The 24,573-nt window shown below is 57.7% G+C and overlaps 1 protein-coding gene across 5 annotated transcripts in view; it reads left to right on the forward strand.

Moving 5' to 3' along the window:
• The window catches only part of LOC133356261 (alpha-actinin-1-like), a 65,630-nt gene that overhangs the window by 29,650 nt on the left and 11,407 nt on the right, over positions 1–24,573 (forward strand). For 3 of the 5 annotated variants that reach the window (XM_061573663.1, XM_061573665.1, XM_061573667.1), the window contains exons 3-15: positions 4,005–4,119; positions 4,765–4,884; positions 8,986–9,072; positions 9,486–9,573; positions 9,879–9,957; positions 13,785–13,866; positions 17,309–17,394; positions 18,847–18,939; positions 20,273–20,503; positions 21,382–21,529; positions 22,682–22,835; positions 23,430–23,538; positions 23,946–24,086. In XM_061573663.1, the coding sequence (XP_061429647.1) occupies positions 4,005–4,119; positions 4,765–4,884; positions 8,986–9,072; positions 9,486–9,573; positions 9,879–9,957; positions 13,785–13,866; positions 17,309–17,394; positions 18,847–18,939; positions 20,273–20,503; positions 21,382–21,529; positions 22,682–22,835; positions 23,430–23,538; positions 23,946–24,086 (1,533 nt within the window). Of the gene's footprint in view, positions 1–4,004; positions 4,120–4,764; positions 4,885–8,985; positions 9,073–9,485; positions 9,574–9,878; positions 9,958–13,784; positions 13,867–16,605; positions 16,692–17,308; positions 17,395–18,846; positions 18,940–20,272; positions 20,504–21,381; positions 21,530–22,681; positions 22,836–23,429; positions 23,539–23,945; positions 24,087–24,573 lie in introns of all 5 variants that reach the window. The other 2 variants (XM_061573666.1, XM_061573664.1) reach the window with 1 other exon arrangement.

Here is a 24,573-nt window from a genome sequence, read left to right on the forward strand (position 1 = left end):
GAGACAGAGTGTGAGACACACAGAGTGTGAGACACACAGAGTGTGAGAGACACAGTGTGAGACAGAGTGTGAGACACACAGACAGAGTGTGAGACACAGAGAGACACAGAGTGAGAGACAGACAGAGTGAGAGACAGACAGAGTGTGAGACACACAGACAGACAAGAGTGTGACACAAAGTGTGTGTATACAAGCAGACTCGTGTGTGTGTGTGTATATAGGCAGACACGTAGACACGTGTGTATGGATACAGGCAGACACACAGACGGGTTGTGAGACAGGACGGAGACTTCTCGCCTCCCGGGAGCTCGCCGCACCCCCGTGGGTGACATTTATTGCGGCTCTTTCTTGTCCCGGCTTCAAACGGAGCAAAGCGGCCAGCTTGGCACACCGTGCGGTGGTGGTGGTGGTTGTGGTGGAAGTGGTGGAGGTGGTTGTGGTGGTTGTGGAGGTGGTGGAGGTGGTTGTGGAGGTGTTGGTGGAGGTGGAAGTGGTGGTGGAGGTGGTGGTGGAAGTGGTGGAGGTGGTGGCGGTGGTTGTGGAGGTGGTGGAGGTGGTTGTGGAGGTGTTGGTGGAGGTGGAAGTGGTGGTGGAGGTGGTGGTGGAAGTGGTGGAGGTGGTGGTGGTGGTTGTGGAGGTGGTGGAGGTGGTTGTGAAGGTGGTGGTGGAAGTGGTGGTTGTGGTGGTGGAGATGGTGGTGGAGATGGTGAGGGTGCTAATGGTAATAATGATGGTGATGGTTGTGGTAGCTGCCTGCACAGGTGCTCGCTAACAGCACCATCAGTCAATTAAAGGGCTTTATGGGGGATCTTGTCTTTGGTGATGGTGGCGGGGTGAAGATGACGAGCTTTTGGTGCCTGTCAGTGGCGTTGGCGGCATGGGAAGGTCTTCATCCAGCAGTGGAGTGATCATGGCTGACGGTGATGGTTCGTTACTCTATCCTGCTCAACACCGCACACGTGTCCCACTCATCGTCGCAATCTCAATTGTGACGAGATGTTGACTACCTCGCCTGGTGTGCAGGAGGTCGTGGGTTCCATCCCGACACCGACGACGCCTGCTGCTGTATTATTTGGAGTTTGCTTGTGCTCGACATTTGTTGAGCTAGTGGGCATCAGCTGGTAAAATACAAAACAGTTTAATCGTTTAGTAGGTGGTGTATCGCTCTACATCAGAATCTTCATGTGGAGGGCAGGAGGAGGAATCCGATGAGCTATGAAGCTCTTTTTCACAGGTCAGCAAAGGAGTGTAAAATGGTAAGCAGCTCACTAAATATAAAAAAAATCTATAAAAAAGTAATAAATTGAGTAAGTCCGATTTATCACGCTTGGGCAGCAGCAACAGCAGCAGCAGTATCAGACCGAGACAACAGCAGCAGCAGTATCAGACCACACCGAGACAACAGTAGCACACAGCGACCTCGACACAACGGCACATGAAGGTTGCACTCTCGCTACGACTCAGGTAGCATCGGAGAGCCGTACACTCTCGGTGCTTCTCACGGTGGCGGCGGCGCTGGTGGTGGCGGCGGTGGTGGCGGCGGTGGTGGTGGCGGTGGTGATGGCGGAGGTGGTGGTGGCGGCGGTGATGGTAGTGGTGGCGGTGGTTGCGACGGTGGTGGTGGTGGTTGCGGTGGTGGTGGTTGTGGAGTCACAACACTGGGCTCTTTATTTGCCCGGGGCACAATTTGATCCTCGGCCATCGACTGCCCCCCCCCCCCCACCTGCCGCATTTATTTATTTATTTTGTATTATGCCGTCGAACAGAGCTCCCTTAAACTCGCCGTGCGAGCGCCGCCGACGAGGCGGATTATTTATTTATTTGTCTCCCCCTTCCCCCGTCGCCGGGCCTCCTGCCGCAGGTGGGTCTCACGTTTCTGGACCTGGCGGGGGCTGGGGGGGTGGTGGGGGCTGGGGGGGCGGCGGGGGCTGGGGGGGTGGTGGGGGCTGGGGGGGCGGCGGGGGTTGGGGGGGCGGTGGGGGCTGGGGGGGTGATTTGCGGGCGACGTGAACGCTGCCGGTTTGTTGTTTTGGTCTCCGCACCGCGGGGGCGTTCGATCGATCGCCGTCCGTTGCTTCGCTCGTCGCCGTGCGCCGCATTCCCCCCCACTTCTGAAGGATGCCTCCGTCTAGAAATAATGACGACGGCCACGACGATGCTGATGGTGATGTCAACTCATAACGCCGCACCCAGGGCCTTCGGTAGAGGGGGGTCTGCGGGACCCCCCCCCCGACGCCTTCAAACTAAACCGGGGAGGGGGAGCATCACGTCTGGCACAACCGTGACGTCGAAGCACGGGCCCCTCAAAGCGCGGGGCCCCCCAAAGCGCGGGGCCCAGGGCGGTCGCCCAGACTCGCCGTGTACCCGTCGAGAGAGAGACAGAGAGGACGACTCAAAGGCGCCAGGAGGAACCACAGACGAGGAGTAGTGACGCAGCAGCGGCCACACCGTGAGGATCCGGCGCTACCAACAATTGTCCGAGCTCTGCGGTCCTCTAGACATGAAGGTGGTGTCGGCCGACTAGTAGGTGTTTGTATTGATTATTTGCGAGCACCTGGAAAGAAAACCGCACGCGACCGTGCGAGGGGGAATCACTCTATTCCCCCGTACAGGCGGAACAGGTGGCGTCCGCACTTTGCCGTGCCGCCATCCCCTGGCGAGCCAGTCTCGCTGCTGCCTCCACGGCGCTCGATGAGACGCCACGTGACCAGCTGCTGCCGCCGCCGCCGCCACGTGGCTGTATCCGAGTGACGCGGCCCAGCGGTAGCGCGTTAACCGCTTGTTGTCGGGGTTCCCGGTTCGAACCGGGCAGGCCGCCCCGCTCCAGTCACTGCGGCTGCGTCGACCGTCATCACAATCCCACACGCCGCCTGCCAGAGTCGGCGTTGGGCTCCAATTTTTTCCCAAAGTGGCCGTGGGACACAGCGGCGTCTTTCTCCGCGGACAGCCCTCCTCTCCCAGCACTTGCTTAGCTGCCCATTGAGGCTATGAAAGGGGGGGGGGGGACCCTTTGTCTTTACGCCGCGCTCCCTTCTCTCTCTCTCTCTCTCCGTGCGCCGGCATCGTCTTACACACGAGGAGTGGCGGTGGCGGCGGCGACGGAGGAGGCGGCGGCTGCCACGTCGTCGTCGCCGCCGCGGCCGCTGCTGCTGCTGCCCACGCTCGCACAGGGGGCGCATTGTGAGCGGCGCGCACCGCCGGACGCATGCGGCGCGGAGACACGGGAGGGCACGCTGGACAGGACCATTGCGCGTCTCCGTTATGTTAGACGGATTGACTGCTCGGGTATCGCCAGTTCGCATGTAGCAAGTCGCACTCTGACCTACTGCAACTTCTGAACGAGGTCCTACAACCTTGACAAGATTCTTTGCAAACTCTCGAAGAGGTCGTACAATATTAGGGAGGCCTACGACCTCTGGAGGCGGAGGAGGCCTGCGACATCGAGGAGGTCCTACAACCGTGAGAATTTCCTCACGCCTTGAGATGGTTCCACAAAGTCCAGGAGAGGTCCTACAACATTGAGGAGGTCCTGCACGCTTCAGGAGGTCCTCCAACGTCTGGAGGAGGAAGAGGTCCGGTTACATTAGGGAGGTCCTGCACGCTTCAGGAGGTACTCCAACATCTGGAGGAGGTCCTCCAGGTTTGAGAAGGTCCAACGACGTTTTCGGAAATTCTAGTCGTCATCGTCATCGCCACCACAATGAGGAGCCTTCCTCGTCCCATCGAAATGTACAACCCGGTGAGTCCAGGCTTTGTGGCCGCGAGGGGCCGGGTGACGTTCACGCGTGGGCGAGAGAGACCACGGAGACACCGCCAGTGTCTCTCTGTCTGCAGACACGTGGTGCGTGTAGCACACGCGTGCATTCAACAACGACAACAGCCGCAGCCGCCAATAGCCAATAAGTGGCGGCGGTGACGTCTCCACCACGGGGCTTGCGCCAGGCTAGGTGAGCGTGCCCGGGCGACCGTCGCCTGACGCTGTCTCTGCCCCCCCCCCCCCACAGACGTTCACGGCGTGGTGCAATTCCCACCTCCGCAAGGCCGGCACGGCCATCGCCAACATCGAGGAGGACTTCCGGGATGGCCTGCGCCTCATGCTGCTGCTGGAGGTCATCTCCGGTGAGCCGCCCCATCACTCCTCACGGGTCACCACGGGGGTCACCACGGGGGTCACCACGGGGGTCACCACGGGGGTCACCACGGGGGTCACCGTGAGGTCACCACGGGGGTCACCACGGGGATCACCACGGGGGTCACCGGTCAGGTCCTGATCATCATCGCGAAGATCGTCCTTGTGGCTGCCGCCGTGGTGGTGCGTGCTGTGTGTGTGTGTGCATGGCTGTGATGGTGTGTGCTGTGTGTGTGACCATGGTGGTGCGTACTGTGTGTGTGTGTGACCGTGGTGGTGCGTGCTGTGTGTGTGTGCATGGCCGTGACGGTGCGTGCTGTGTGTGCATGGCCGTGGTGGTGCGTGCTGTGTGTGTGCATGGCCGTGACGGTGCGTGCTGTGTGTGTGTGTGCATGGCCGTGGTGGTGCGTGCTGTGTGTGTGTGTGCATGGCCGTGACGGTGCGTGCTGTTTGCGTGTGTATGGCCGTGACGGTGCGTGCTGTGTGTGTGTGCGCATGGCCATGGTGGTGCGTGCTGTGTGTGTGTGTGTGCATGGCCGTGACGGTGCGTGCTGTGTGTGTGTGTGCATGGCCGTGGTGGTGCGTGCTGTGTGTGTGTGCGCATGGCCGTGACGTTGCGTGCTGTGCGTCTGCAGGCGAGCGTCTGCCGAAGCCGGAGAAGGGGAAGATGCGCGTTCACAAGATCGCCAACGTCAACAAAGCGCTCAACTTCATCGCCAGCAAGGGCGTCCGCCTCGTCTCAATCGGAGCCGAGGGTAACGGTCACCATCATCGTCACCGCCGTTGTCACCATCGTCGTCGTAACGATAAAACGGATTGGTGATCGTCGCCTTCTGCTTCTGTCGCATGGAGCCAGCAGCACCGACGAGGGGCTAGATCGAGGTTAGATGACCAGCCATGAAGAACGTGACCGGATGCCCGAAGCAACCTTTGTGAGCCAGTGAGTCTGTGAGCGTGTGAGGTAATCTGTGCGAGCGAGTCTGTGCGTGATTCTGTGCGTGATTCTGTAAGTGTGTGAGTGAGTCTGTGAGCGAGTGAGTCTGTGCGTGATTCTGTAAGTGTGTGAGTGAGCGAGTGATTCTGTGAGTGAGTCTGTGAGCGAGTGAGTCTGTGTGTGATTCTGTAAGTGTGTGAGTGAGTCTGTGAGTGTGTGAGTGAGTCTGTGCGTGATTCTGTAAGTGTGTGAGTTTGTGCGTGAGTGAGCGAGCGAGTCTGTGAGTGAGTCTGTGTGTGATTCTGTGAGTGAGTGCGTGAGTGAGCGAGTGAGTCTGTGCGTGATTCTGTAAGTGTGCGAGTGAGTCTGTGCGTGAGTGAGTGTGAGTGAGTGAGTGTGTGAGTGAGTGTGTGAGTGAGTCTGTGAGTGTGTGAGTGAGTCTGTGCGTGATTCTGTAAGTGTGTGAGTGAGTCTGTGAGTGAGCGAGCGGGCGAGTGAGTGATTCTGTAAGTGTGTGAGTGAGTGAGCGAGTGTGCGAGTGAGTCTGTGCATGAGCAAGCGAGTAAGTCTGTGCGTGATTCTGTGAGTGTGTGAGTGAGTGAGCGCGTGAGTCTGTGCGTGAGTGAGTGAGTCTGTGCGTCAGTGAGCGAGCGAGTCTGTGCGTGATTCTGTAAGTGTGTGAGTGAGTGAGCGAGTGTGCGAGTGAGTCTGTGCGTGAGCAAGCGAGTAAGTCTGTGCGTGATTCTGTGAGTGTGTGAGTGAGCGCGTGAGTGAGTGAGTCTGTGCGTGAGCGAGCGAGTGAGTCTGTGCGTAATTCTGTAAGTGTGTGAGTGAGTTTGTGCGTGAGTGAGCGAGTGAGTCTGAGTGTGTGAGTGAATCTGTGCGTGAGGGTGTAAGCGAGTCTGTGTGTGATTCTGTAAGTGTGCGTGTGAGTCTGTGCGTGAGTGAGCGAGTGAGCGAGTGATTCAGTAATTCTATGAGTGAGTCTGTGCGTGATTCTGTAAGTGCGTGAGCGACTCTGTGTAATTCTGTAAGTGTGTGTGTGAGTCTGTGAGTGAGTGAGCAAGCGAGTCTGTGTGTGATTCTGTACGTGTGTGAGTGAGTCTGTGCGTGAGTGAGCGAGTGAGTAAGTCTGTGCGTGAGTCTGTAAGTGTGTGAGTGAGTCTGCGTGAGTGAGCGAGCGAGCGACTGAGTCTGTAAGTGTGTGTGTGAGTGAGTGAGCGAGCGAGTGAGTCTGTGTGTGATTCTGTGTGTGTGTGAGTCTGTGAGTGAGTGAGCGAGTGAGTCTGTGTGTGATTCTGTAAGTGTGTGTGTGAGTCTGTGAGTGAGCGAGCGAGTGAGTCTGTGCGTGAGTCTGTAAGTGTGTGAGTGAGCGAGCGAGTGAGTCTGTGCGTGAGTCTGTCTGTGAGTGTGTGAGTGAGTGAGTGAGCGAGCGAGTGAGTCTGTAAGTGTGTGAGTGAGTCTGCGTGATTGAGCGAGCGAGCGAGTGAGTCTGTGTGTGTGTGAGTGAGTGAGCGAGCGAGTGAATCTGTGTGTGATTCTGTAAGTGTGTGTGTGAGTCTGTGAGTGAGTGAGCGAGTGAGTCTGTGCGTGAGTCTGTAAGTGTGTGAGTGAGCGAGTGAGCGAGTGAGTCTGTCTGTGAGTGTGTGAGTGAGTGAGCGAGTGAGTCTGTAAGTGTGTGAGTGAGTCTGCGTGAGTGAGCGAGCGAGCGAGTGAGTCTGTGTGTGTGAGTGAGTGAGTGAGCGAGCGAGTGAGTCTGTGTGTGATTCTGTAAGTGTGTGTGTGAGTGAGTGAGCGAGTGAGTCTGTGCGTGAGTCTGTGAGTGAGAGAGCGAGCAAGTGAGCGAGTGAGTCTGTGCGTGAGTCTGTCTGTGAGTGTGTGAGTGAGTGAGTGAGCGAGTGAGTCTGTGCGTGAGTCTGTGAGTGTGTGAGTGAGTGAGTCTGTGCGTGAGTCTGTCTGTGAGTGTGTGAGCGAGTGAGTCTGTGCGTGAGTCTGTCTGTGAGTGTGTGAGTGAGCGAGCGAGCGAGTGAGTCTGTAAGTGTGTGAGTGAGTGAGCGAGCGAGTGAGCGAGTGAGTCTGTGCGTGAGTCTGTCTGTGAGTGTGTGAGTGAGTGAGCGAGTGAGTCTGTGCGTGAGTCTGTCTGTGAGTGTGTGGGTGAGTGAGTGAGTGAGCGAGCGAGCGAGTGAGTGAGTCTGTGCGTGAGTCTGTAAGTGTGTGTGTGAGTAAGTGAGTGAGCGAGCGAGCGAGTGAGTGAGTCTGTGCGTGAGTCTGTCTGTGAGTGAGTGAGTGAGCGAGTGAGCGAGTGAGTCTGTGCGTGAGTCTGTCTGTGAGTGTGTGAGTGAGTGAGCGAGCGAGCGAGTGAGTGAGTGAGTGAGCGAGTGAGTGAGTCTGTGAGTGAGTCTGTCTGTGAGTCTGTAAGTGTGTGAGTGAGTGAGCGAGTGAGTGAGTGAGTGAGCGAGCGAGCGAGTGAGTCTGTGAGTGAGTCTGTAAGTGTGTGAGTGAGTGAGCGAGCGAGTGAGCGAGTGAGTCTGTGCGTGAGTCTGTCTGTGAGTGTGTGAGTGAGTGAGCGAGCGAGCGAGTGAGTCTGTCTGTGAGTGTGTGAGCGAGTGAGCGAGTGAGCGAGTGAGTCTGTGCGTGAGTCTGTCTGTGAGTGTGTGAGTGAGTGAGTGAGCGAGCGAGCGAGTGAGTCTGTGCGTGAGTCTGTAAGTGTGTGAGTGAGTGAGCGAGCGAGTCTGTGTGTGAGTGAGTGAGCGAGCGAGTGAGTCTGTGCGGGGCCCCGTGGAAGAGAGGCCAAAGCAGTTCCACGAAACGCAACTCCTTTCTGGCGCGAGGCCGCGGCCATCCATCATCACCGGCCACGGCCTTTGAAGCGCGCAAAGGAATTAATATCGCCGGAGAGGGAGGAGGAGGAGGATGGTGGAGGAGGAGAGGAAGGAGGAAGAGGGAGGCTGTGTGGGTGTAGAACAGGGAGGACTCATTATGGCGCGCCTCTAAACGGGGGGGCGAGGGGGGGGGCGAGGGGGGGGCAAGGGGGGGGGGGGGCGGGAGGGGGAGGGGGGCGTCAGCAGAGTTCAACATCTGCGCCAGAAAAATTACGGGAATTTTTGCGTCGTGAATTAATTTATATTTTCTTTAAATGCGAAAATAATTGCGCGATAATTAATTTCGTGAGGTAAACATCAAAACGGCGGAGGGCGGGGGGAGGGCAAACCCTCGCTGGCACGCAGAAGGTGGCGCTTGTGGACTCGCGTTACGGCGCCGCGTGCCCCCCCCCCCCCCCGTGCCGGCCACAACGAGCGCTCTCAGCGAGCTGCCCCCCACACTGTGTGTGTGTGTACACCGTGTGTGTGTTCATTGTGTGTGTGTTTGTGTGTTCACCGTGTGTGTGTGTTCACCGTGTGTCAGTGGTGTCACGGGCGTCACCACTTGTGGTGCTACCACATTGCCGCCCCATATAAAACTAAACAACAACAACGACAAGAACAATGTTGTCGTCGTCCATTTTTGTTTTTGCCATGAAGTCTTCGGCCCTTCGTGAGCAGCTTTTGTCGGTCGACCCACCGGCACTTCTAGATAATGTCCCAGCGGAAGTGACGATCTGGTCGGGTGGCGGAGGGCAAGTGACACGAATTTTGCCATTTAAACAACAACCTCTGCACGTGGCCTAACCCCAACTGCGGAGTTGAAAATTCATTTCTGTAGAGCTGCTTTTTGTTTTTAGTTTGTTGTCTTTCCCCCGCACCTCTCATTAGCACGGTTGGCTACGTACGGTGCGAAAGAAGTTCAACATAATGCGACGTACATACACACGTGCAGAAACAGACATGGCTGACCTTGCAGTGTGCTCGCTACGAATCCCTCGCGAGATCCACAAACTCTGAGCCCCCCCCCCCCCGCCCCCCCGGTCATTTATGCCGAGCAGAGATCGTGGACGGGAACGTGAAGATGACCCTCGGGATGATCTGGACGATCATCCTGAGATTTGCTATCCAGGACATCTCCGTTGAAGGTACGAGGGGAGGCACTGAGAGACACTGGGAGACACGGGGAGGAACTGGGAGACACGGGGAGACACGGGCAGGCACTGGGAGACACGGGGGAGACACGGGGTGACATGGGGAGACACTGGGGCATGGGGGTGTGACAGTGATAATGATGGTGATGTTGGTGATGGCAGTAATGGTGATGTTGGTGATGATGATGGTGACCGTAATGGTGATGGTGATGATTGTGATCGTGATGGTGATTATATTGATGATGGTAATGATGTTGACGATGATGGTGAAGATTGATGATGATTATGAAGGTTAAAGGTGATGGTTGATGGTGGTAATGGTGAGGATGGTGATGATTATGGTGAAGGCTGATGGTGGTAATGGTAATGATGGCGATGTGATGATGGTGGTGTGATGGTTCGTGCAGAGACGTCGGCGAAGGAGGGGCTGCTGCTGTGGTGCCAGCGCAAGACGGCGCCCTACAAGAACGTGAACGTGCAGAACTTCCACCTGAGGTCCGTCGCCCACTCACCCGCACGCCCTCTCTCCAACCCACCCTCTCCATTACTCGCCCACTCACGCACTCACTCGCTCACTCACCCAACCACTCACTCACCTTGTCACTCGGCCACTCACTCACTGGTGATGATGTTGGTGGTGATGACGGTGATGGTGATGGTGACGGTGGTGGTGACGGTGGTGGTGGTGACGGTGGTGGTGGTGACGGTGGTGGTGACGATGGTGGTGATGGCGGTGGTGATGGTGGTGATCGTGACGGTGGTGGTGTTTGTCTCTGTCTCTCTGTCCGCGTGGCGCTCAGCTGGAAGGACGGCCTCGCATTCTGTGCCCTTATCCATCGGCATCGCCCTGAGCTCATCGACTTCGCCAAGCTCAGAAAGGTAGCGCGGTCGCGGGTCTCCGCTCGCGTGTCTCCTCGTGTCTCCGCTAACGTGTCTCCTCGTGTCTCCGCTAACGTGTCTCCTCGTGTCTCCGCTAACGTGTCTCCGGTAGCGTGTCTCCTCGTGTCTCCGCTAGCGTGTCTCCGCTAACGTGTCTCCTCGTGTCTCCACTTGCGTGTCTCCGCTAGCGTGTCTCCACTCGCGTGTCTCCGCTCGCGTGTCTCCTCTAGCGTGTCTCCTCGTGTCTCCGCTAGCGTGTCTCCACTCGTGTGTCCGTGTGTGTGTTTGCATCTCCCCGTGGTCACGTGGATTTTCCTCCGGGTCCTCCGGTTTTTCCCTCCACGTTTAGACTCGACATCGCGAACGCGTTCCGAGTGTTTGGCTGCTGCGATGACTTTCCACGCGGCGATGATGCTCAGCCACTTGGTTGAGCTACACACCTCGGTGGGGCCTCGCCTGGTCAAACAACAAATGTCGAGTTGTAGTTGACGGGTGCTCGGCTAACAGCACTCGCCTCCCAACCAGCCCGCGAGGACTCCGCGGGAGGGGGACGTTGTCTGCGCGAGCGTTCCCTGCCGCCGAGCGTGACCGCGGCGCCGCGCTCGCGTCGTCGTACGGTGCGACCCGATGGGCGGTGTGCGAGCGTGGGGTGGTGCGGCGTAGACACCGAGGCTCCCCCTTGTCGTGCCGGCTCGTCCCGGCTCGTCCCGGCTGGCTTGTCCGGCTCTCCCGTCTCCTGCGGGCTCCGCTCCGTCCGGTGATCGTCGGCACGATCCCCGTGCCCCCTCCCCCCCTCTTCTCGTTTTCTCGTCGGGAGGAAATTGCGGTTAAGTGGCCGGTGGGCCCTGATTATGTGAAAATGGTTGCCTTGTGAAACAACAGCACCACCCCTCACCCCTCCCCCCACCCCCCGCCCCACTGCCAACCCCCCACTCTAGGGACCCCCACAACCACATTCAGACTCCAGCCTCACGCCACCCCCCCCTCCACACAGCCGACGTCTCAATTAACGAGGGGTTTGCGATCATGAATGGGTTCAAATCAATTAGGGGGAGGTCGTCACGGTGCTGGGACAGGGGTCAGGGGTCGGGGCCACTCCCCCTGCAGGCCTGGGTTGCAACCCGGGTGTCAGCCTCATAGAGACACACAGAGACCCACAGACTCGCATAGAGACCCACACACACACAGAGACCCACAGACTCGCATAGACACACACAGACTCGCATAGAGACCCACAGACTCACACAGAGACCCACAGACTCGCATAGACTCACACAGACTCGCATAGAGACCCAAACATGCACAGACCCACAGACTCACAGACTCGCACAGAGACCCACAGACTCACGTAGACACACACAGAGACCCACAGACTCGCATAGAGACCAACAGACTCACAGACCCACAGACTCGCACAGAGACCCACAGACTCACGTAGAGACCCACAGCCTCACACAGAGACCCACAGATTCACATAGAGACCCACAGACTCACATAGAGACCCACAGAATCACATAGAGACCCACAGACGCACGCACAGACCCACAGACTCACAAAGAGACCGACAGACTCAGACCCACAGACTCGCACAGAGACCCACAGACTCACGTAGAGACCCACAGACTCACACAGAGACCCACAAATTCACATAGAGACCCACAGACTCACATAGAGACCCATATACTCACATAGAGACCCACAGACTCGCATAGAAACCCACATACTCACATAGAGACGCACAGACTCGCATAGAGACCCACAGACTCGCATAGAGACACACAGACTCACATAGAGAACCAAAGTTGGGCGAGGCTTGCAGGGGATGACGATGTGGGGAGTGATGTGGTGAGCGGTGTGGTGAGTGGTGTGGTGAGTGATGTGGTGAGTGGTGTGGTGAGCGATGTGGTGAGCGGTGTGGTGAGCGGTGTGGTGAGCGGTGTGGTGAGCGACGTGGTGAGTGACGTGGTGAATGATGGTGGTGAGTGGAGTGGTGAGTGACGTGGTGAGTGACGTGGTGAGTGAAGTGGTGAGTGACGTGGTGAGTGACGTGGTGAGTGACGTGGTGAGCGGTGTGCCAAGAGGCAGTGTGGCTGCGGGTGACGGTGCAAGCGGAGGTAGCAACTTCCTCTCCTCCTCCTCGTCGTTTATCACCAACATATTTTTCACCCCCCCCCCTCCCCCGGTCCAAGTTCCTCCGAAACTTTAGTAATGACTGTAATTCCTCTAAAGACGTGCGTAGTTTTAGGATAACATTAAATAACATTTAAAATGTCACTTTTGGTCTTGAGACTCTGTGAGCATTTCCTCACTAATACATATGCAGGTTTTAAAATTATCAGATTTTATTATAATGCCACGGTAAATCATTTCGACAGTCATCGTAACGTTTCATTATGGTGGTGGTGACGATGTTGTTACTAACATCATTATCATCACCAGCTTCACAGCACAGCACTTTAACCACTACACTACCACTCACCACATCGACACACAAAATACAAAGATCCCCCGTGTAGCCTTAACAGACTGTAGGGGCAAGTGCTGTAAGCGAGCACCTATGAAGGCCGGCGCGGCACACGAGGGGGTTGGTGGCCAGCACCACCCCCGGCCGCCTTTGTCTCCCCAGTGCTGACATTCACACATCACATCATGTACTTATTTAAGGCTTAGTCGACCTAGGGGAGGTCCCAAACCAGATATTCGTCACCGATTTTGGCCGCGAGTAGGAATCAAACTTAGGTCGCAAGGTTCGTAGCGCAGTGCCCAAGCCACTGTCACCGTTCCCACATGGATACCCACACACCAGCAGCAGCAGTTGGCACTCGCCACGAAGTGGTGGTGACGTCACCACTAAGCGCTTGTGCCAGGCCCAGGTGCACTTTGATGCTGTGTCAGGAGGTCACTGGACAGACGCAGGTGCCATGGGTTCATTTGTCGACTGACTGAGATGAGTGGCCGATGCACCACCTGTGCCCCCTACTGTGCCAACTTCCTGTGTTTTATCCGCCCGGCGCTCCGCTCGTTGTTGTGAGCGTCGCCGCTCAGCCCTCCGCTGTGTTGCTGGAGGGCGACAGCCTCCAACTGCCCAGCAGCAGAGTCCTTCACGAGCCTCCTCCACAGACACACGCGCATGCACACGTGGGACGGGAGCAGTGCAGACATTGCTCGCCACTGGCCGGGAGTCGAACTCGGGTCTGTGGGGTCGGGGGCCGCGCCGTGTGGGCACCGCACGCACCTGCGGGTGATTTCCTGCCCCCCCCACCGGCACGTTCCGCGTGGCGTGCGTCACCACGCCAGCCGCCCCCCCCACCTCACCTGCGGGGTCGCACCACCTACACGGTCGCCCCCCCACCCACCCCCCACTCGTTAATTCCCCCCCCCGCCCCTCCAAAACAAACAAGGGGTGGTGGTGGGGGTGGTGGTGGTGGCGGTGGTGGTGGTGGTGGTGGTGGGAGTGGTGGTGGTGGTGGTGGCGGCGGTGGGGGTGGTGGCGGTGGTGGGGGTGGTGGTGGTGGTGGTGCCGGCGACGCACGGCCGACCCAACCCGGACGAATTCCTCACTGGGCGCTGGGCCGTCCGTCAGCAACGTGGTGCAGGATCCTGCGGTGAAGTTGAGCACAGCGACACCGCTGCTGCCTCACCGCGGCACCCATCACTTCCTGCCACACTCACAGAACACGGACCCCAAATCCCGGGCTGTGCCACGTCAAAGCGGGCTGGTCGGAACCCGAGGGGGAGAGAGAGAGATGGTGGCGGTCCGAGAGAGAATGACGATGATTTTACCCTCCCGCCTTTACCCTCCCATCCCCCTCCCACCCCCCTCGCAGGATGACCCCATGACGAACCTGAACACGGCGTTTGAGGTCGCCGACAAGTACCTGGACATTCCCAAGATGCTGGACGCTGAGGGTACGGCACAGCCTCTGTCACCTGACTCGCACCTCTCACCTGTCTCACACCTCTTACCTGACTCACATCTCTCACCTGACTCACACCCCTCTCACCTGTCTCACACCTCTCACCTGTCTCACACCTCTCACCTGTCTCACACCTCTCTCACCTGTCTCACACCTCTCACCTCTCACCTCTCTCACCTGTCTTACACCTCTCACCTGTCTCACACCTCTCACCTGTCTCACACCTCTCACACCTCTCTCAACTCTCTCACCTGACTCACACCCCTCACACCGCTCTCACCTGTCTCACACCTCTCACCTAACTCACACCTCTCTCACCTCTCTCACCTGTCTCACCTGTCTCACACCTCTCACCTGACTCACACCTCTCTCACCTGACTCACACCTCTCTCACCTGTCTCACCTGTCTCACACCTCTCACCTGTCTCACACCTCTCACCTGACTCACACCTCTCACCTCTCTCACCTCTCGCCTCTCTCACCTGTCTCACTTGTCGTCTCACCTGTGGCCGTCTGACCAAGAGCCGGGTGCGACGCCGACGGGAGCCACGCGTCCGCCCCCCGAGAGCGGCGTCCGTTCTGCCGCTCCCCACTCGGTGCGCTCCCCACTAACCGTTCTCCCGGCAGCACCGACGAGGAAGAGGGCGGCGGGGCGAGGAGGAGTTGGGGTCTGGGGGGGTCTCTTGCGAGCGTCGCTTCTCTCTCCCCTCGGTGCCCTGTGCACCGCTGCAGCCTTCACACCCTCGTGCCTGCTTCTGCTATCCGACAATTATAATAACAGCAACAATAATGACAACAACAACAGTAACAACAACAATAAGCACAACGATAACAATATCAACAACAACGATAACAACAATAACAACAATAACGATAACAACAACGTCGTCGTTTGTTTACACAGGGAGGCGTCGCCGAGTCTCTAGGCTCCTTCGCAGGAGGAGGCTTGCCGCTCGACGTTGTTTGGGCGACTCCGTGTTGATCACTCGTGACATTTCTTTCCCTTCCCCCAAGGGCGCAAGGTGGTCTCAACCCGCCCGGTGCATCGGCGGAGAATCGCGATTCCCTTCTTTTGTGTCTGCACCCGTTCGCTCCATAACGCCCACACTAATACGCGTACATCACTTGAACGTACAACAATAATAATAGTAATGTTGATAATCACGGCCTAACGCGTAGGCTTTCGCAGGCAATGTTATTACCATTCTCAATTGAATTTCGGATCGGCCCACGGAGCAATCCGTCCGCTTCTGCGTCGTCAGGAACGCTGCTGGGCCGGGTGGTGGAGGGTCTGCACGACACAGATCCCGTCTCGGGTCGCCACGTGGCTCGACCCAATTATCAGTCGCGAATAATAATTATTATCATTGCAGCCCTGTTTATCAATCCACTGCTGGATAACGGCCTCTCAGAGGCATGGACCTCAGAGGCATGGCCATGCTTCACCACGCTGGGCCAGTGCGGGTTTGGTGAAAGGGGAGAGACCTAAATGGCCAACTGGTGTGCCTGGCGGTCGCCCATCCAAAGCGCTCTCCAGGCCCAATACCTGCTTAGCTTTCGGAGGTCTGACAAGACCACCAGGACGCTCTCGCCGCCGATGTTCACCATGACGGGGAATCAAACTTGGGGCCGCCGGGTTTGCAGAGCGCTAACCACTGCACTACTCAGCCCCCTGCCCGTGCACGAATCATGATCACTCATCTAGCGGTGGATTGACAAAGGCGCGTGCGTTTGTGTGCACTTATTCATAGAATTGTGTACGCGTGTGTGTGTGTGTGCGCCGTGATGTGTGCATGTGTAATTTGTTCATCTGCGCGTGGGTATTCGTGTGTCGCTCGAGCGCTGAGCTCGGCACGATTCTCGCTCGATCGCTCGCTCGTCCGTCCGTTGTTGCCACCGTCATCATCGTCGCCGTGAGAGAGGGGGAGGGGAGGGGGGCGGCGGCGATGATGGGAGACCGCTCTGAGTTAAAACACGAAACGCAACAATCATAAAAAAACGTCTCTTCCCTTGTAGCGAAATAAACAAGGAAGTTGAGTGCTATTTTATGTGCGCCTCTCATGAGGCTTTACTCAAACCGATGCTGGTGAACTGCCCAGATGTGAACCCTTCCCCGTTCCGAGACATCTGCAAGTTGCAGGGTGGTGGTGTCCCGTTCGCCGCCGAATCCCGGAACGCGCGAGCGGGTTCGGCGTTAATTGTATTTAGAGAGGCGTCGTAGCGCCGTGGTTTTTAAAGACGTCGTTACTCACCGCAGAGAACCGTAGCGACACGACCACCGCACTCTGTGATGGCTGACGCCAAACTGTGCCCCACGCCCTCCCGCATGGCCTTGTGGGAGCCTCGGGAGCAATAGCAGTTATTTATTTATTTAAGTTTTTATTCCAAACCCGTTCCGATGACGTACGCTCACGTCATCGGAACGGGAAAGGGTTTTAAGAGGCAAGGATCGGCGGTTTAAATGGATCCAACCGCGGTCAATCGTCGGGTTAGCGGCACCCGGTGGGGAGAAGTGTGGGTACTCTCGCCTCTGAAAGACACGCTGGCCAGCGTGGAAGAGCAGGCCAACCATTCTCTCTGAAAGTGCTCTCTGGAGCGGAGACCGTCCCGCCGGCGGTGACGCGAGCGGGCACTTGCGGGCGCTGCGCCTTTCCCCGAGCGTTGTTGACGGTTTGCGCGCCGGCTCGACAGGCGCTCGCTAACGCGGCGCTGTTGCTTGGGCCGAGCGTAGACATCGTAAACACGGCCCGCCCGGACGAGAAGGCCATCATGACCTACGTCTCCTGCTTCTACCACGCATTCTCGGGCGCCCTCAAGGTACACGGGGGCCCCAGAGGCCCGCCCCGGCCGGTTCGTCGCGACCTCGTCGTAACCTCGTCGTGACCCCTCGTTTCTTATTTGCACCGCGCGCGCAGCCGCCAGCGAGCCGTGCCGCGCGACGGTCGCTTGAGCGGACGGGGCGACCAATGGGCGAACCCCGGCGGACGGTCGCACGCACGCCCCGGCGGCGCCTCGCCCTAACTCGCACGTCTCCCTGCGCACGGCGGCGGCCCACCACCCCCCCCCCCTTCTCTCTTAACAGCGCTCGGTCGGCCGGACCACCGAGATATCTCTCCGGCAGCACCGCCCGGCCCCCACCCCCGCCCCTAACTCGCACGACGATGACCCCCCCCCGCCCCCCCCCCCCTCTCTTGTGCAAGAAGCTTCCGACGGTCGCCTGAGCGTCGTAGAAACTCTGTGAATGCGGCTGACATGTGCGACCGCCCCTCCTCCCTTCGCCCCCCCCCTCCGCACGCCACGTCCTTGCACCCCCCCCACCTCCTCACCCCCCCCCCCACACCTCCTCACCCCCCCCCCCACACCTCCTCACCCCCCTCCACACCTCCTCGTGTCTTCTGCCGCCCGCCGCGCTCCGTGGCGGCGTGGGGGAGCAGACATAGTGGGCACGGTAAAGCCGGACGAGAAGGCCATCATGACCTACGTCTCGTGCTACTACCACGCCTTCTCGGGGGCGCAGAAGGTAACCGTCGCCGTGGCAACGCCGCAGCAACATCCGAGCGGGGGTGTAGGGAGGGGGGCTGGGAGGGGGGGCTGGGAGGGGGGGTTCCTCACGACCTGAACGAGACTCCAGATTCTGGGCTGTGGTGATATCGACGACGACGATGATGATGAGAGTGATGACGATGATGATGATGATGAGAGTGATGACGACGATGATGATGATGAGAGTGATGATGATGATGAGAGTGATGACGACGACGATGATGATGATGAGAGCCATGATGATGATGAAAGTGATGATGATGAGAGTGATGACGACGACGATGATGATGATGAGAGCCACGATGACGATGATGAGAGCGATGATGACGATAGTATTGATGACGACAGTGACGAGTAAAAGTTTTTGGGCACAAAAAGAATCTGCAGAGGCGTCGCGGAGTAAACGAGGCGAAGGGCCGAGGAGCAGGAGAGACGCGACGAATGTTTTCAGCTTCGCCTCAGACGCACCGCTTGCCACGACTGGGACGCAGTGGCAATTCTGATGAGGGCGAGACCGCTGACAGTGATGATGATTGTTGATGATAGTCATGGATTGAGTGACACGGATATTGGATAATTGACAAGAAAAGTACGATGGACTGCTCCCCCCTAGTACTGGGATAGAGAGGGAGGGAGGGAGAGAGACGGGGGGAGCTATTGTGGAGAAACCTCCAGACATAGTTCATCTGCCGGGCCCTTTCTAGCGGTGCCGCCTGCCCAGGTGCACTGGAGGAATCCGATGAGCTATAAAGCTCCTGTTCACAGATGTCGTCGCTTGTGTCAATAATCACAACGCACCACTCGGCACAGTCTGTCCCCCTATAACGCGGCGGTAGTTGCGTTCCTGAAGAACACCGCATTAGGGGAAAATCACGTCATAATAAATAATACATAATATAGGGGGTAAAGCGCAGTCCGTGATAACACGTGAGATGCGTACGCAGGCCGAATAAACACCGAGACGCGTGGGTAGCGTCTAGAAGTATCCAGCAGCATCCCACTGCCTCGTGCGATGCTAAGCCGAGGCTGCCGTACGACCGCTGATTCCTACTCGCGCTGCGACGTAGTTCCGTTCACTTGATCGCGTTATAACCAATTCGCATCCGCTTTGTAAAAATGTGTTCCCTCACACATTCATCGTGTTATACTCAATTCGCATCATGGAAACACGCAGCGTTAGAAGAGAGCAGACTGTTGACTTAAGATTATTTATCCCATGATACGTCCGAGTTGTATCGTACTTCAGAGGTTGCGAATCTTATCAGCCCTTCCCTGCCATTATACCGTGACAAATCGAATGGCATGCGATTGTCAGCATGGCACGAGATTTCTAATGAAGTGAGGCCTACACTGGCTTGGCCTGAGCTAGGCTAGGCCTAGCTGCCCCCCCATGCACCCTTCCCATTGGCTGAGACGTGTCATGTGACAGGCGGAGACGGCGGCCAACCGGATCTGCAAGGTGCTGGCGGTGAACCAGGAGAATGAGAACCTCATGGAGGACTACGAGAAGCTCGCCAGCGACGTGAGTCCACCTGTGTGTCTCTGTGTGTCGGTGTGGGTCGCGGAAGTGTAGCGGTTAGCGACGTGAGTCCACCTGTGTGTCTCTGCGTGTCGGTGTGGGTTGCGGGAGTGTAGCGGTTAGCGACGTGACTCTGTCTGTGTGTCTCTGTGTGTGTCTGTGTGGGTCGCGGGAGTGTAGCGGTTAGCGACGTGAGTCCACCTGTGTGTCTCTGCGTGTCTGTGTGGGTCGCGGGAGTGTAGCGGTTAGCGACGTGAGTCCACCTGTGTGTCTCTGCGTGTGTCTGTGTGGGTCGCGGGAGTGTAGCGGTTAGCGACGTGAGTTCGTCTGTGTGCGTCCCTCTCTGCGTGTCTGTGTGGGTCGCGGGAGTGTAGCGGTTACTGTACTCGACCTGCTCGCCGCTCGTCACCGATAAGGACGGCGGAAACGACGACGATGATGTTGACGACGGTGATGACGTTGATGACGGTGATGACGTTCACGACGGTGACGATAACGATAGTGGTGCCGTCCGTCATCCTCCACACAAAGAGTAGATCGTGGCTACTCTCCTGCGATTTAAAATAATAACGGATGAAATTTCAATTGACGGTGGGCACTTGCTGAAGCCCGGAGCGCTTTGCATCAAATCTCAGCGGCGCGCAGAGGTTGGCGGCTCGAATCACAGCGGCCGCCCCAGTCAGCGGCGTGTTAGCCGTGGCGATGCGGCGCAGTTCCTGCCCGCCGCCCGCCTCGCTGGACCCCGCGGCGGCGTTCGAGGGAGAGTCGTTGAAGGCCCTGCCACGTGCGCCGGCGTCGCGGCGCGAGTTTGAAACGCTTCCACCGCGAATGAATCGGTTAGAAAAGTGTCTCGTGGGATATCATTGCCCCCTGCTGTGCAAACAGGGTAAGTAACAACAAGCGCAACAATCATGAACCTGTTATAATAATAGCGACCTCAAGCATCAGAACGGCTCCCCCTAGCGGCAGCTGCCCCTGCGTGTGACTCGACACCGGCCTGCGAATGGGCGCTGCTTGCTCGGTGATTGCGACGACAGATGCCGCCGCTGCTACTACTGCTCCTGCTGCTGCTCCTGCTGCTGCTGCTGCCGCTGCTGCTGCGCGGAATCCCAACGGAGTAACTTGGTGACGATCGCGACGACGATGATCACGTATGACAACGATGATGACGGCAACGATGATGACGAAGAGGATGATGATGATGACGACGAGGATGATGACGACGACGACGGTGATGAGGATGACGACGACGATGAAGACAACAACGACGACGATATTGACGATGTCGACCACGACGATGACGACGATGACGACGATGTCTCTGTGCGCGGCGCAGCTGCTGGAGTGGATCGAGGCGACGATCCCGGGCCTGGAGGACCGCTCGCTGCAGAACACGATGCAGGCGATGCAGGCGAGGCTGGAGGACTTCCGCGACTACCGGCGGGCGAGGAAGCCGCCGCGCTCCGAGGAGAAGTGCCACCTGGAGATCAGCTTCAACACGCTGCAGACCAAGCTGCGCCTCATGAACCGCCCCGCCTTCATGCCCTCCGAGGGCAAGATGGTGTCGGTGAGGGCGCACGCACACACGCACACACACGTACGGACACACGCACACACGCGTACGCACACACGCATACGCACACGCGTACGCACACACGCGCGCACGCACACACACGCGTACGCACACACGCGTACGCACACAGTCACCCGTGACTAATTTTAATATTGTTATTTGACCAGGGAAGGCCCACTGAGCTATGTAGTAACTCTTTTTAAGCAGCAATCTGGCTGTCACAAATGATAGCTCATTGTCATCGTCATCACTCTCATCGTTGTCGTCATGACTCTCATCATCATCATTGTGTGGAAATGTATAGCAGCTAAATGCTTAAAATGCATGATGTTGAATCTAAATGTGGAGGGAAAAACTGGAGGGCCCGGAGAAAATCCACGCGACCACAGGAGAGAGAGAGAGAGAGACACTCAAACTCCACATGTACAGCAGCAGGCGTCGTCAAGGTCGGGATCGACCCCACGACCTCCTGTGTACCAGGCGAGGGAGTTAACATCTCCTAGCCACCGTGACGCCCCGATGTGGCGATTCCTGCTCACGGCCAACACCGGTGATGATTATCTAAAGTGGTCGCCGGGCCTCCTCTAGGTCGACTGAGCCGCAAATGAGCACCTGATGCCGTGCGCAAAGATCACCATTGGGGAGACAAAGGCGGCCACCCACCCCCCCTCATGTGCCGTGAAGGCTACATGGGGGATCTTTGTCTCTGTTTAGCTCACGAGCATCCGTGAAGCAGAATCTACACGGGGGGGGGGGGTGGGGGTACGCACGTACGTCGAACTTCTTTCGCACCGTACGTAGCTAGCCACGGCTAACGGGAGGTGCGGGGAAAGGAGAGCGAGCGACGATCCGCGTGTCCGTGCGGCGTGCAGGACATCGCCAACGCGTGGTCGCGCCTGGAGCAGGCCGAGAAGGGCTACGAGGAGTGGCTCCTCAACGAGATCCGCCGCCTCGAGCGGCTCGACCACCTTGCCGAGAAGTTCCGACAGAAGTGTGACATCCACGAGGCGTGGGGCTCAGGTCTCTCTCTCTTCTCAGCACCTCCCACAGACTCAGCACAGCACCATAGACTCAGCACTGCCCACAGACTCAGCACAGCACCATAGACTCAGCACTGCCCACAGACTCAGCACTGTCATAGACTCACATTGCCCATAGACTCAGCACTGCCCATAGACTAACACTACCCATAGACTCAACACTGCCCATAGACTCAACACTGCCCATAGATTAACACTACCCATAGACTCAGCACTGCCCATAGACTCAACACTGCCCATAGACTCAACACTGCCCATAGACTCAACACTGCCCATAGACTCAACACTGCCCATAGACTCAACACTGCCCATAGACTCAGCACTGCCCACAGACTCAGCACTGCCCACAGACTCAGCACTGCCCATAGACTCAGCACTGCCCATAGACTCAACACTGCCCATAGACTCAGCACTGCCCATAGACTCAACACTACCCATAGACTCAACACTACCCATAGACTCAGCACTGCCCACAGACTCAACACTGCCCATAGACTCAACACTACCCACAGACTCAGCACTGCCCATAGACTCAACACTGCCCATAGACTCAGCACTGCCCATAGACTCAACACTGCCCATAGACTCAGCACTGCCCATAGACTCAACACTACCCATAGACTCAGCACTGCCCACAGACTCAACACTGCCCATAGACTCAACACTACCCATAGACTCAGCACTGCCCACAGACTCAGCACTGCCCATAGACTCAACACTGCCCATAGACTCAGCACTGCCCCATAGACTCAACACTGCCCCTATACATGAAGCAGTCCCCCTCCTTAACCTCCTTTAATTCCTCTCTTAAAGCCTCACCACCTCTTCTCCATCACCCATTCTCTTCCTCCCTCCCCTCACCCTTCCACTCCTCCCCGTCCCTCCCCTACCCCGTCGGTGATGCCCTCGTGTACCCCTCCCTCGGTAGTGGCCACTCACTCCTCAATCCTTGCTATGCCCCTGCCGTCAAAGTCATTCTATCCCGTCGCCGCTTTGTCAACCATCTCAAGCGTCTTGAGTGAATGCGCTCTCTGTAAATATGAATTAGATCTTTGTCGTTGTGCGTGTGTGCGTGCGTGGCGTGCGTGTGTGCGTGCATGTGTGCGTGTGTGCGTGCGTGTGTGTGCGCCAGGCAAGGAGGAGACCCTGCAGGAGGAGGTGGTGCCGGGCGTTGCCTCGCTGACCGAGCTCAAGGCGCTGCTCCGCAAGCACGAGGCCTTTGAGAGCGACCTGGCCGCCCACCAGGACCGCGTCGAGCAGATCGCCGCCATCGCACAGGAGCTCAAGTACGACGCTTCATTGTGACCGTGTCGTTGTTACGTTGGTCTGCCCAGGCAGCCTCGCTCAGCCTCGAGACTCTCTCCAAGAGAGTCCTGCCTACTCTGCCCAGCAGGGCGCGATGTTGCTTTACGCGTATTTCCAATTGAGTCATTTATCGGTAATTTTTAAGTATTGGGATGTTTGGCCAAGACCAATTACATTGTTCGTGCTTTTAGTCATGGCAAACCTGTACGGAACCTATCGGCAGAACATACAAATTACCCACAGAAAGACACTCGAGCCAGGAATCGAACCCATCCGCTGCTTGCTGTGAGGCACGCGTGGCACCACTGCACTGACACCCTGCCATCCTGTCTCACCCCCACCCCAATCTCACCCCCACCCACCCCACCAACCCCACCCCGCCCCACCCCGCCCCACCGCACCCCCACCCCAATCTCACCCCCACCCACCCCGCCCCACCCCACCCCGCCCCACCGTACCCCACAACTCACCCCACCAACCCCACCCCACCCCGCCACCCCACACACCCCACCCACCCCACACACCCCACCCCACCCACCCCACCCCGCCCCGCCCGTGCCGTGTGCTGCCCGCAGCGAGCTGGACTACCACGACGTGGAGAGTGTGAACGGGCGCTGCCAGGCGATCTGCGAGCAGTGGGACCGGCTCGGCGCACTCACGCAGACGCGCAGAGAAGCCCTGGAGGTGCAGCCCGTGCACACGTGTGTGTGTGTACACGTGTGTGTGTGTACACGTGTGTGTGTGTACACGTGTGTGTGTGTACACGTGTGTGTGTGCACACGTGTGTGTGTACACGTGTATGTGTGTACACCTTGGGGAGCGGTAGTGTAGCGGTTAGCGCGCTGCGCTATGAATTTAGCGACCTGAGTTTGATTCCCGCTCACGGCCAACACCAGTGACGATTATCTGAACCGGTCCTGGGCCTGCCCTAGGTCGACTCAGCCTCAATTGAGTACCTGGTGCTGCTTAGCGTTCCTATACTTGGACGGACGTCCAAGTAACAAAAAACTCAGCTCCACGACTAAATCAACATCCTGATTCTGATTCCCAGTCTAAATCAACCCGATTCTGATTCCGGCTGCGATGCGTAGAAGCGTGAGAAGCTGCTGGAGACCATTGACCAGCTACACCTGGAGTTTGCCAAGCGCGCTGCCCCCTTCAACAACTGGATGGAGGGCGCCATGGAGGACTTGCAGGACATGTTCATCGTGCACACCACCGACGAGATACAGGCACGTGTCCCCCCCCCTCACCACCCACGTGATTCAGTCACGTGGCCCCGCTCACCACCCACGTGATACAGTCACGTGACCCCCTCCACTCACCACCCACATGATACAGTCACGTGACCCCCCCCCCCTCACCACCCACATGATACAGTCACGTGACCCCCCCCCTCACCACCCACGTGATACAGTCACGTGACCCCCCCCCCTCACCACCCACGTGATGCAGTCACGTGGCCCCGCTCGCGACCCGTGGGGACACGTGCCCTCTACAACCATCACTATAAAATATTTTCTATTCCACCAGGTGAGGTCCCCACTGAGCTATCCAGTCTCTGTTCTCCTGTAACGCCGCGTTTTCATCGCGTGAATTGGATACAACGCGATAAATTATGGAACCCATCATGGGGGATCCCCTTTGCCAGTACCAAAATATGATGATAGGTTTTCCCCTTTTTTCTGGCAACAAAACAGCTGTTAAGATGTTAAAACA

Source organism: Lethenteron reissneri, chromosome 53 (assembly GCF_015708825.2).
Source record: "Lethenteron reissneri isolate LAM-NWPU_2019-01 chromosome 53, ASM1570882v1, whole genome shotgun sequence".
NCBI classification, from domain to species: domain Eukaryota; kingdom Metazoa; phylum Chordata; class Hyperoartia; order Petromyzontiformes; family Petromyzontidae; genus Lethenteron; species Lethenteron reissneri.